Source organism: Nicotiana tomentosiformis, chromosome 6 (assembly GCF_000390325.3).
Source record: "Nicotiana tomentosiformis chromosome 6, ASM39032v3, whole genome shotgun sequence".
Classification (NCBI taxonomy): Eukaryota; Viridiplantae; Streptophyta; class Magnoliopsida; order Solanales; family Solanaceae; genus Nicotiana; species Nicotiana tomentosiformis.
Window position 1 is genome coordinate 18,512,698 of NC_090817.1, and position 13,794 is coordinate 18,526,491.

General features: G+C 33.9%; 1 protein-coding gene and 1 long non-coding RNA gene across 2 annotated transcripts; both read left to right on the forward strand.

The window, feature by feature from the left end:
• Positions 1–1,964: 1,964 nt before the first annotated feature.
• LOC104089639 (cytochrome b6-f complex iron-sulfur subunit 1, chloroplastic) lies at positions 1,965–5,570 on the forward strand. The gene is made up of 5 exons (XM_009594585.4): positions 1,965–2,216; positions 2,316–2,566; positions 4,069–4,186; positions 4,358–4,540; positions 5,319–5,570. Exons 1-5 carry the CDS (start codon positions 2,184–2,186, stop codon positions 5,418–5,420), a joined length of 687 nt encoding a protein of 228 aa, XP_009592880.1. The 5' UTR covers positions 1,965–2,183; the 3' UTR covers positions 5,421–5,570.
• A 2,183-nt stretch (positions 5,571–7,753) lies between these two features.
• LOC104089638 (uncharacterized) lies at positions 7,754–13,521 on the forward strand. The gene is made up of 3 exons (XR_684787.3): positions 7,754–8,335; positions 11,154–11,258; positions 13,152–13,521. It is a non-coding gene; the product is annotated as an uncharacterized lncRNA (long non-coding RNA).
• The last annotated feature ends 273 nt before the right edge of the window (positions 13,522–13,794 follow it).

Sequence of the window (13,794 nt, forward strand, 5' to 3'; positions counted from 1 at the left end):
GTTTTAGGGACTAAGTGTCCTAAATCACTCTGAATCATCCGGTAACTGAATTCAACCACGCGCGCAAGTCAATACACATAATATGCAGCTACTCAGGGCCTTATTTCGTCGAACGGGACTTAAATTCTCAAAACGACCGACTGGGTCGTTACAAGCTGATACATGTTGTATTCATTGCGAGAATGAATACAATTGCGCGAATGAATACAACTGATATAGGTTGTATTCGTTGTGTGTATTGAATACAAGTGATACAATTTAGTAACTATTGAACAGTAGCTATGAACGATAATTAGGTAAACTATAATTACTAGGCTCTAAATTATAGTGATTTATGAAAATTCCTTATTTTAAAGAAAATTTCACATCCTATAGAAAAAGTATACACCATATTTATTATAAAATAAAATCATTTTAAAACATTTTTTCTATAGCTATTTATGGTATATACTATCATTGAGGCATGTAATACGCTATTTATGTTTTTCCTTTCTCTTTCTTTCAATTAACACAAGATTCTCTCTCTCTCTCTCTCTCTCTCTCTCTCTCTCTCTCTCTCTCTCTCTCGAGCAACTCAAGCCCTAATATTGATGGCCGGCGAGAAAGAAGAATCTCTCTCTCTTCGAGCAAATCAGGAAACAGAAAAGAGTGAATTTATAGAATGAAAATGAGCAATATGATGAACTCTTACCATAAATTTGTTGTACGGATCCGACGAAGTTTCTTCTCTTCTTGGCCGAAAAACGCCAGCTCCGACGAATTTTCTTCTCTTCTTTGCTATTTAGTCACATACAATGACACAAATACATTGTGTTATGTTAAATTCACTCAAACACATTGTATTTTTATATAAATACTTTTTTTGCCTGTATTTATGTATTTCGAAGATCTGTATTTTTTTAATACAACTTAATACACTTGTATTCATGCATACTATACATACAGTATGCATGAAAATACATGATATAAATATTGAAATACATTGAATACAAACATTCAAACATAACAAAATATAAAAAGTGAAACATTTAATTTTAAAATAAAGTGAAATATAGTAAAATACACTTAATACAAATAAAAATACAATGAATACAACCAATGAAATAGCAATAATAATATGTATTGGGAATAACTAAAATACCGTTAATACAAATACATTTGAATACACTGAATATAAAATAACGAATACAATAAATACAAATATTGAATCTAATGAATGCAACGGTACAAAAAGAAATATTGAAATACACTAAATACAAAAGTTAAATACAATAGTTATAAAGAACTGAAAAATTATTCTAATTAATTGGGTTGATAATGAGGCATGTTAGAATTCATTTTGTTGAGTTATATTAGGAGTGTATCATGCTAATTGATAGTATTTCCGTTATTAGACAGCTGGATATACCTATTTTAAGGTGATTGTTGCTATTGTATTCATGAACACATGACGCGAATACATGTGAGTACATGCGCGTACAATTGGACTGTCGTGATTTTAGGTATTTTTTGAATACATCAGCGTGAATACAACGAATACACTACCGTAACAACTGAATAATACTTATAGGAAGTAATTATATATATGGTAGCTATATGAAGTTAATAACCACTAAACACTAATGGTTTCTAACAATTCCTCTATTTTAAAATACAATAAATGTATCCAAAACTGAATCATATTAGAGGAGTTTTGCCTCGGCTCATTTGCGAGCCCAACTGCAATTTATTATAGGGATCTTTACGCAAATAGCCGTTAGATTTATTAATTCCAAGTTGGTATATTAATTAAATTATACACTAATTATACATTGTTATGCACATAATAAACATAAGTAGTGGGCGGCTATTTAGATCAATTTTTTTCTATCTATATATATATCCAACAAATTCAAGTTTACGAAAGCAGAGACGAAAATGAAAAGAGGATAATTAATGGTAAGATATAATCCAAATAGATAAATAGAAACAATTGGAAAAAACAAATCCAAGTGTGTGGCTCTACTGGCTACTGCCTTATCTAATGATAGACCAACTGTGGACACCATACATCCGCTTCACAAGTTGCTTACACCCCCCTCCCCCCCCCCCAACCCCCGGGTCTCATCAACGATCACTAATATCACTACTACAAGAAGGACATTCACTTCCTCTTAATACCTTTTTCTCAGGAACATTCAGAAATGGCTTCTTCTACTCTTTCTCCAGTAACTCAGGTAATTAAACTGAAACTATCTTCATTTTTCATAACATAGCTTCTTCTATTGGGGCATGCAAAAGTTAATAATTTTTTCTTGTTTTTCCACATTTTTCAGCTATGCTCAAGCAAGAGTGGTTTGTCTTCAGTTTCACAATGTTTGCTAGTGAAGCCAATGAAGATTAACAGTCATGGATTGGGAAAAGATAAGAGGATGAAAGTGAAATGCATGGCTACAAGTATTCCAGCAGATGATAGAGTGCCTGATATGGAAAAGAGGAATCTCATGAATTTGCTTCTTTTGGGTGCTCTTTCTCTACCCACTGCTGGGATGTTGGTACCTTATGCTACTTTCTTTGTACCACCTGGGTTAGTTCTTCCTCCCTTTGTCACAAATTATACCCCTGTTTGTTAAAATGAATTTAACTTCTATATACTCATGGTTTTAAAGTATCTTTACATTATCTGATCACATAAAAAATATTACATGCTAGTAATCGTCCACAATAAATGAAAATAATTATTTGGAAGATAAGGCACAAGTTAAATTAAGAAGAGTTAACCTAAATAGCCGCTCACCCAATTGAAATATGTATAATTCATATATGAAATATGTATAATCAATGTATAATTTATGTATATTGGCTAGAAAAAGTAAATAACTATGTGTAAATCCCGACAATTAAGAGATATGAAACAAATCTCATCAATCGAATCATTTTTTTAAAGAGATACCAAATGACTTTCTAGGATATGGTCTTAATATTTGGGGTATAGGAGTGCTATTATTTCCCAATCCTATTTATTTTGCATTTCGATTGGTTCTTGTTAGTACATTTTTTTTATTTTTTATGTTTTAATATTTTTTTTAAGTTCTTGTTAGTATTGTTATTCAATATTAGGTCTAACTCTATGGTGTAGGTAGATAGTGTAAAAATTACTGTATTAAAATGATACTTAAGGTTGTTTCGAGTTATTGCCTTCTTGTTTCTGCGGCTTGGAAATTTTATGTTGCCAGAGGGGATTCTTTTCTTGTGGTTAAGCTTTTGGATTGTTAATTCATCAAACTGATACTCCAATGTGCAGGTTCATGTTTCTTAGCATGTGTATCTGTTTTGTCTCTGCAGATTTTAGCAACTGGTGTAAAAGTTTTAGCCTCAAAGCTGTAACTTAAAGATGTTTTTCCTTTTTTCTGTTTGGGAGAAATTAGATGCCTTCTTAATTAAATTGAATGAAATAGTAGTACCAATTAAGTCCATTTTCTAACAATCCGTCTGTAAAAAAGATGAACTACCTTGTCTGTAATTTGTATGTTGTTATTCATGTTGTAGTGACTTGAATTAATAAGGACATATGTATTATATTTAATATTAAAGGAGTCTCAATTGTAGACCATAAGTTACTTTCTATTCAGTATCTTGTAAGTTTAGTTATATATTATACTCTGGAAGATATTCATATACATATACTGTAAACCGTCCTGAAATGATAAGCCTGAATATTTCGTTTTCCATCCTACTGAATGATATCAAACATTTACTAAATCACTAGACTTCATACACATTGTCCATATTGATCTTCTAAGCTGATATGGGGATATCATGGTTTATGTTTCCAAGTTTCATATTGAGTAAAATTATATGCTTATAGACCAATATAATGCCAATGGAAACTTGATATCTTAACAATTCCTTTATACTAACAAAGCTAAAGGAAGAAAAGGCTGTTATATGCAAGAATCACTGGTATGCTATGCTTTGGTATGATCACTAGACGGACTCGATCTATCTAGACTCTGTTGTCATTCAAATATTGTCTGTGTTACTAACCGCGACTCATGTTTTGTCGTTCCATTTTGAATTAATCAACAGGTCAGGGGATAGTAGTGGTGGAACCCCTGCCAAGGATGCATTAGGTAATGATGTCATTGCATCTGAATGGCTCAAAACTCATCCACCTGGTAACCGAACTCTCACGCAAGGACTAAAGGTACTGTTACCTTTTCTTTATACCATCACAATTTATTTGTAAATTCAGTGTTTACTTGATGAGCTTAAGATTACAAGAAATGACATGTTGTCCGTGGTACATTCGGACAATTCTTCCGACATGGTAATTTAAGATTTCGGTGTTCTAATGTTGTTTGCGATGAAATTTTAGGGAGACCCTACTTACCTTGTTGTGGAGAATGATGGAACACTTGCAACCTATGGTATTAATGCTGTGTGTACTCACCTTGGTTGTGTTGTGCCATTTAATGCTGCTGAGAACAAGTTTATTTGCCCCTGCCATGGATCTCAATACAACAACCAAGGAAGAGTTGTTAGAGGACCTGCTCCTTTGGTAAGTCAATAGTACCCACTATTTTCCATGCTCTAAGCTTTTTTTTATATCTTTTCTTATCATTGCGCTTTCAGCCTAAGCCTGATATTGACACATTTAGGGCTTCTTTTGTTCTCTACCATCAAGGTAGGGGTAATACACCTAAGTTGTACGGACTCTCATTTTTTATGCCGAACCCATCTCTACACGACACTGGGACGGGTGCGGGATACGTTTGGGATTAGGTCAACCAATTTCGGATACTTTGAGCGGAGTTCAGTGACAAATTTGGGGGAAATTTAGATTTAGATTTTCTCAAAATTAAAGATAAAACAGATTTTAAGACATGGGAAATGGCATACCTTCAATATTTTAGTCCTTTTGTCTCATATTCGTTGCATCTATAAAAAATTAAAATATCTTTATAGCTCTATTTTTATAATTTTGACTGAATCCCAGCACGTATCTATACCTGGATCCGCACCCCATAATCTTAACAATCAGATTTTGCCGAATCCGACTCTCGGATCCGTACCCGTATCGGATACCCGCACCCGAGTCCGAGCAACTTAGGCGTACACATTATACTCCCTGAGACCCCGCTTTGTAGAATTATACTTTGTTTTGTTATTGTTGTTGTTGTTGGAACTTCTTTTGTTGGTCCAACTAAAACCATTGTTTTCCGCTTGAACTATGTATACATGTGAAAAAAGAATTCAAATTGTATACATATATTAACATTGCATTCATTCTGAACTTGTCTGACTCAGAGTAACATTGTGTTTTGTGGTTGGCACAGTCCTTGGCATTGGCTCATGCTGATATTGATGATGGGAAGGTGGTGTTTGTCCCATGGGTTGAAACAGACTTCAGAACTGGTGAAGATCCATGGTGGGCTTAGATCTCCTTATCACTATATTATCCTTTTGTATCTTTGTTACATAAAGCTTATCTCCTTTTTATGAAGTAAAAAGAAATATTCATTTTGAGATGTAACTATTGAAGCATAACCTTTGCAGTCCCATAATGACATTTTTTGTTTGGGATACAACTATTTCATTTGTTTATATATAACTTTATGTACATTGCTCCATTTTCATTACGGCCTTCAAAAGATGTTTTTGAATGTGATCTCACAAACGAAAATTTCATTATAACTAAAATGTCTAACTAATATCATAAAAGAAAATGAAGAAAATAAAAGGAAAATATGCAACTAAGCATGAAAACATAATAAGTAGAAAGGTTTTACAAAACCAAAAGATATTATTGAACATACTAAATCACTTGACGAAATTAAACCAAAATGAGAACCTCACAACAAATTTTATTGAACTGGACAAACAGAAAACCAAACAACAATAAACTCAGTGAAATCTCACAAGTGGGGTCTGAGAGGGTAAAGTGCACGCAGACCTTATCCCTACCTTATGATGATAGAGAGGTTGTTTCTGGAAGACCCTCGGCAAACAGAAAACCAAACATACATCACTGTTTTCCGGATGCTCGATCTGGACAAACTTTATTCTTCTGATGGTTGCTCACCCTCGTCCCTCGTTGCTGCTTGTTAATTTTCAATCTTATGGCAGCAAACACATAAATCTTGTTGCCCATGTTATCCAGATACCTCATATAGGCATATCTCCAAGACCTTTTCAACATTAGAGTAGCCCAAAATACCCAGAAACTTGTGTTGACTCCAATTCCCATGCTAATATAGAATGAAAATTCCTCCAGCCAGTTGTTTTCTCCGTGTTTAACAGCCTGCACTTCCTGCTTATCACAGTGAGTAATATCGTCATCTAAATGAACCGAGCAGACTCGTGAGAGCAGGAATCCGCACAAGCCTGGATTCCCAACATAAGAATCAATATAGAAGGTTTCAAACTGATGTCCAGATGGAATTTTTCCAGCCAAATCATTGCCAGGGAATGTTTCCGTAAAGCTTGGTTCTGCTTAATTTAAGAATCATTTGTCTCTTTAAACTCTCCCCTATCCAAAATTGTATATTTCCAGATAAACTATTTTTGGAAACATCAAGAATTTCTAGTCCAGCTATGTTCTCCAATGATGAAGGCAGATTTTTGGAGAAAATGTTGCCCTGTAATTGCAGATAGATGAGATTAGCAAGATATCCGATTGAATGAGGTATTTCCCCTGATAGGCTATTATTTGCTAATATCAATGCTTCCAAATTCTTCCCATATCTCCAACAGTATGAAAGTTGTCCTGATAGAAAATTTGAAGATAGATCTAGATAACCAAGAGAATTATTCATCACAAGTGATTCACATACAGGGGCAATAGTACCGATAAAGGAATTCCTGGCCAAAATCAAGGTCATCATTGTTGTTTCCCGTCAATATTGTTGTATTTGTAAATATTAATTCTGCAAAATATAAGTTAACGTAATGAAACAATAATAATAAATTCGAGCCCACTGAATTCACAGTGTTTCCTTAAGGAATTTAATCCCCTCCTAGTACCCAAGGTAATGGATTATTTCCTCCCAGGATAGAACGAATAACACACTGGTGTAGCGGTACTTCAAACCCCAGTGTTTCAGCGAACACAAAGTTCGGTAGCAAATCACACTTACAGTTGCTTTGTTTGAAGTTAAAAACAATGCAGAACGAAGGAGTATATACTCAGAAAATCGTATGGAAATGCTGAGAGGAAGGAATGCAATGTATAGCCAATTTGTTGAGCGAATTGTGTGTTGTATGTTGAGTGTCTTTCTTCACCATTTGCTGCTCATATATATAGCAGCCAAGAAGGAGTGCAAGACCAAACGTCCACCCTTCATGGTGGAGCAAGCATTACATATTTGTGGAGCAAGCACTTCATGTTTGTGGAGCAAGCACTTCATGGTGGGAAGACCATTATCCGACTGCCAAATTATCAATACACGGATTGGAAAATATCCGTTACAAATACGGATAATCTTACGTTAATATTTATTCTTATTAATTAAGATTAACTAATATATTTTGGTAGTATTTTTATTTTTATTTTTATATTTGTTCAATGAGAAAGAATTAAATTTGGGATAATTATGAGTTCATTTTCGAATTTTAGTAGCCTAACAAAACAAAAGCTCATTCTTCCCAACTCATTAGTCCACCCTCCACTTAAATACAAGATTCAATCTTAACCATTTATTCTCGTCCAATCTAATGGCCCATGTCAATTCTTACCCCATATTTAAAATCAATTATAACCAAACTCTAACTTTATCTGTTAGTCTGCTAAAAGAACAAAAATCCAGGAGAGAAAAAACGGCCACCCTCAACCCTCCTTCACGAACCGGACGCCCTTCTCAATTTCCCAATTCCAGCCGCCCCTCATTTTTGAGGTTCTGAACCCCACGCTCACAATAGGACCTAAGAAGCTAAGACATCACCCCAATTTCCAAAAAGAGCCAATTGGAAACGGCAAAGAAAAAAAAAGAAAAAAACGAAAAAAGAACTCACGTCTGGTTTTTGGGAATTTCCACTGTGATAGCTTTTGTTAAGTGTTTGGGAATTTTAGTAGGGGTTTGTGATAAGGAAGATTGGAGTTATGTGGAAGTGGGTTTTGAGTCACTTGTAAAGTTTTTCAATTGATAAGCGTCCGAAGATCGAATTTTGAGGTCGCATTTGGGTTTTGAGTTTTTTGGTGCCGATTCGAGGCTGCCGTCGAAATTTTTCGGTGTAAGGTGCCTGCCGCTGTCTATTTTTGGGTTAAGTTTGAAGATCGGAGTTCAACTCTGCCGTAATCACATGGGGTCGGTTTAGTATTAATCAAATTTGAAAGAGTATTTTGGCTCTACATAAGGTCCATTCTTTCCCTTGCTCTTCACTTAATCTAGATTTACCTTACTTGAATGTTCTGTGTTTGCTTGCGATTCTTACTTTAATTGGTCTCTTTGGATGATTAATTGACGCTGTCTGTTTTGTTTAATTGAGGTGAATTAGTGTAGCTATTTTCCTTAACTTTCGTTAAATTGGCTTGTTGAATCTGATTCCAAATTCTAGCATGCTAAACTGAAATGGGATTAGTAGTCCTTAGGAGTTCTACTTGGACATTATTGATTTTGGAATTATAAGTCGTGCTGTAGGGTCGTTGGGCTAGATTGAAATGAATATTGAAACTGTAACCTTTATTGCATTATTCATTTGTTTTGACCGTTAGGAGCATGCTTAGGCCGTTAATATTCATAAACGTCGTAGTTGCTTTAGGTGTGATCAATAATAAATAATTATCGTGACTATGGGTACGATTTTCGTGGCATGGTCTCGATACGTAAATTCCAATTCGGGTGTGCATTTCATGTGACCCGACCATAACTTCGATTAATAATAAAATTAACATGTTATAACTCGCGGGTGCATTTCACGTGGCGCGATTTGCAATGTGTACAAAAAAAACAAATGTGCTACATCGCGACTTGTTCAAACTAATTTCATAAATACTAAAAGTGGTTTAAAAGGTAAACATGCACCATAGGTCTCAAATATGTATTAAATCGGATAATTAGGCTAAGTATTAATAGTTAAGCGACCGTGCTAAAACCACGGAACTCGGGAGTGCCTCACACCTTCTTCCGGGTTAACAAAATTCATTACCCGGTCTTTTGTGTTCGCAGATCATAAAGATAGTCAAATTTTCTCGATTTGGGATTTTAAATAAACCGGTGATTTGGGACACCATAAATTATTCCAAGTGGCGACTCTGATTAACTAAATAATCTCACTTCGATTAATGTCACTTAAATTGCAAAAACTCCATATCCCCTCGGGAAGAAGGAGGTGTGACGCCCCATATAGAAGATAAAAAATTAATACAAACTAGATTCCTTCTTCTACATACCTCCAGAATTCACAAACCCATATACACGTTCATCACCATTTCAACCCCACATGCACCAGTAATAACCCAAAAATTATGGACATTGTTTTTGTCTCAGAGAAAGAGAGAAAAAAGAAAGAAAAAGAAAACGAAAAATAAATGAAGGATATGTAGAGTGGAATCTTGTTTGACCCAAAATTTAGATTTAGGTTTAAGCAATTAGATTTTCTAACAAAATATAGTTAATCTTAATTAATATCCAAAAGATATATTAACCGATTTTGCAGCGAGATATCGTGGATATTATTTGAGTAGCAATAAATGACGACAATAATGCTATATTCAGTGATCGAAAAATAAATGAGGTAGTATTAAATAATAATAAATAGTAATGAATGACATTTATGTAAATAAAAGCGTGTGAGTCACCCGAAAAAGATGAAATTCTTTTATGTTCTTTCTGACAATGATAAATGATTGATAAGCGTTTGAATATTCGGATTCTCCTTGGATCGTGAGAGAAAAGTTAGATAAAAGATTTGAAGAAAATGTGTATTTTGTATGTGTATGATAAAGCAAGAATCTTTAGAGAATGTCAATGCATTGTTTTTTCTTACAATGAGTGTCCAAATGCCCTTCTGTAACCACATATCTTTCTATTATATGAGCATATGGGCCACAAAACCCTAATAGTACATATTGGAGGAATATTCACTAGATTTTCTCTTTAAAGTCCTATTTCTAAAACTAACTGTCACTACTCTGCTAAAGGAAGTACTCGTCCTCGACCTCCGTTGAACCATCGACCTCACCTTCATCCTTCGGTGAAACCAAATTTATGACAAGTGGCGGCCTTCGAAGGCTTTCTTAATATTGATTAGGCTCATATATAATTAAGATAATTTTTAGCCCATAAAGTTAGTCCCCATGTCTTCGTGGGCGAGTTCAATGAGAGGATAACAGTGGTCGTGGTCGTTGTAACAAACAGGAGACGTGGCTTGTTGTGGACCGTATATCACTACAAGAAATTGATTTTTTTGCTGCACCATATCGCGGCGACCCTATATATGTTGCTACAACTGTTATACCTTTAGCATCGAGTTTAAAGGTTGCAACTCAAAGTGATTATCTAGCAGCGACTTTTCTGAGGTCGCCTCTAATGTGGCTGAAATTTTCAGTCCCGCTCAAACTCAAATTTTGGCTCCATATTATTTGTGGCGACTTTTTAAGTTGTCGCCGCTAAATTCCTATTGGAGCGACTGGGTCGCTACTAGACCCCTTATATTTTAATTGAAAATAACAAAACAAAATAAATAAAACTCTTCCTAATTAAAGGACACAAAACAGACGCTCAAATACTTCTCTCTCTAAAATCTCTCATCCCTCTCTCTAAAATCCCTTCTCTACTAAAATTTCACCCAGCTCTAAATCTCTCAAATCAAGATGTGAATCTTATTTATCAGGTTTGTGGTCAAATCCCTAATTTTCCCCTTTTTCTTTTAGAAAAAAAACTGATGTGCATAATCGAGTTTTGTGGAGGAAGAATCGCACATCCGATTTCTCTCCACAACGACCTAATGTTTTCCCTAGTCTCAGCGACTTTTCTAAGTTTTGTGCATATGTTTAACTGAAAGCCCATATTAATTTATATATAAATTTATGTTTGGGGTTTTTTATAAGGATTCTGTATTCTGTAAGGTAAAATCTTCAACATGCAGTTAGGGATTATTATTATTTCCATGATTTTACATTTGTATTCTCAGATTTCATCTTGAATTTTTCTGAACCATTTGATAATTTACAGGAATACAAAAAGAAAAATCATACAGAAAGACTCATTTGAAGCCTATTTGGTGTTGTTATTGTTGATTTTCAGTCTTGACAGAACTCTCACATGTCTCTTTTTTGGGTAAGTTAAAAGCTTCTTCTTGAGAGACCTATTGCATGTTGGTATTCCATGCTTATTTTTTTCTTTTACGACTATATGCCTAAATTAATAGATACATATTTTTAAATTTTAGAAGGCATATATATGTTACTGTAAGGTAATAAGAAAACATAATACTTCTTTGGTAAATGCATGTATTTGGACACTTAAACAATAATTTGAATGTAATATGCTTTCTTGATCATCTAGAAAAGGAGTTTAGATGGACTATCAACTCCTAACCATACCCTAAAAGCTAAAAGTCTTTTATTTTTATTTAGCTGGGCAAATATTTCCCCTGTAGAATCCCCCGAAACCTTTTTGAAATTTGTTAGCTCTTTGTATCTAAGATAACATATATGTAGTAAGCTAACATGTGGTCTTTTTTGCCTTTTGAAGCTTCTATGCCTCTGCTGCTTCTTGTAATATTTGCATCTTCTTGATGAAATCAATGAAGTCAATTATTTCATTAAAAAAAAGGAGTTTAGAGTAGGAAAAATAGGAGATGACTTGATAGAACGTTTTGGGCAAGGATCCTATTTATCTATTATCTCAGTTTTTTAGATTTTTTCCTCAGATAAACATTCATGTCCATTAGTACTGTTGCAACTTTTCAATTAACTATCCTATAGAAGATTTAGCGCCAAATGATAATTGCTAATTTTAGAGCTCTTTCTTAATGTTATATAAAGAGGCTTACCCTGTTTTCCATTGGCATTACATGAAGCTTTGAGGAGAATGGAACTAGGGCAAGAGGCTCTTATGTTAGATTAAAGATTTGGGTTCTCTTAAAAATTAAAATTACAACCGGAAGTGTCTTTCTCTTATTGTTTCTGCTAAGAATAAGAGGCTTACCTTGTCTTTCCCTTATTGTGTTCAAACGAGAGCATTTTATATTTGTAATTTATTTGTCAAACCAGTTAAGTATCTTTTCTTATTATTTCTGCTACATTGTTGCCGCTTTAGGTATGTGAAAATGACTTGTGGTTGATAGTGTACTAATTTATGTTCGCGTAGTAAATCAGTTTTTGGTATTGTGTTATATTCATTTTCCAAGTTTTTTTTGCTACTTTTATTACTCTAATTTACGTTTTACTTCAGAGAAACTTTTTTTCTTAGTGACTCTCTAAACTACTCTTCTTGCTTTTAATTTAACAATAACTATCGATGTAGTACAAGAACAAGATTACCATAATCTTTGTTGATATAACAAATTAGGACCAGGAAGGAATAACCCCCCATTTTTTCCTATTACACTTTATAGTTTAATGTGGTTAATCTATATGACTAAGTTGCTGCAGTTCTTCCTCGAATTACTGTTTTTTCAAAACAATATACACAATGAGGAAGATTTCATTAATAATAATCATATAGATATATCCGAGAGTGAAGATAGCGAAGAAGAGTTATTTGATGATGATGATGGGAAGGACACCGATACATCCTCTTGAAGACTAAGAAGCAAAAGACTGATGATATAGATGTCTACATTATGTTTTGAATTTTTTTTGTATTTTGTCCTTATTAAACTAACAGTGAAGTAGTTCTTGATGCTTGAAGTTTTATCTATGTCTTATTTTGAAAAGTTCTTTGTATGTTTGTAATTATTAGACTTACAATGATATTAGTTCGTGATGCTTGTAGCTTTATGTTTGCATTTTATTTTAGAAAGTTCCATGTATTTTTGTCCTTATTAGACTGAATGTAATTTATTCATGATGTTTAAAGCTTTAATTTCATAATAGAATCAGAAGTGAGGTAAAATCAATGCTTTATTCTAACGTTTTTATCAATTAACTGATTTTAGTTCTGTACTATATGAATTAATATTTTCTCTATTTTAATCAGCCCTTTCCTTTTTATGTGATGTTTCAGGAAATGAAAGGAACTGGACAAGGTAACAGTGGGAGAGGCGGCACAATCTGTGGTCGTGAAAAATTCCAAGAACTTGGTAACTCTAGAGCGACGTCTCAGCCACGAATACAATCAATAGGGATTACTAAGGCATCTCTAGAGATGGAACAATCATGTAACTAGAGTCAAGGACCTCTACATATAGGACAGATCTCTGGTAGCCCTCCCCAAAGGCCTTCTTTAGAAACACAATCATGGAATAGTTGTTTATTAATTTGTTGACTTCTTTATTAATAGGGAAAAGAAAATAACTAATCATGTTTGTGATACAAGGTCTTTTGCAGAAGTAGAGGAATCTACGATGATAATATATTATTCCCCTATTATCACATATGCATATTATTATTTATATATTTGCTTATATATATTTTCTTTGAACTATCTTGTAGAGAAATTCTATTTCTGGAGAAATAGACACACCAGATAAAGTCTGGGAGATCCAACATATCCGTAAGGATCTAGTTAGAAGTGAAAAAAAAGATACAAGAACTAGTTGCTACTTTCATGACCAGAATGCAACAGGTACTTGCTTTGCCCCTTCTTAACAATTCTTCTTACTTCTCGACATTTCTTCTTTCTTTCTTCTTGAAAATTCTTCTGAGAC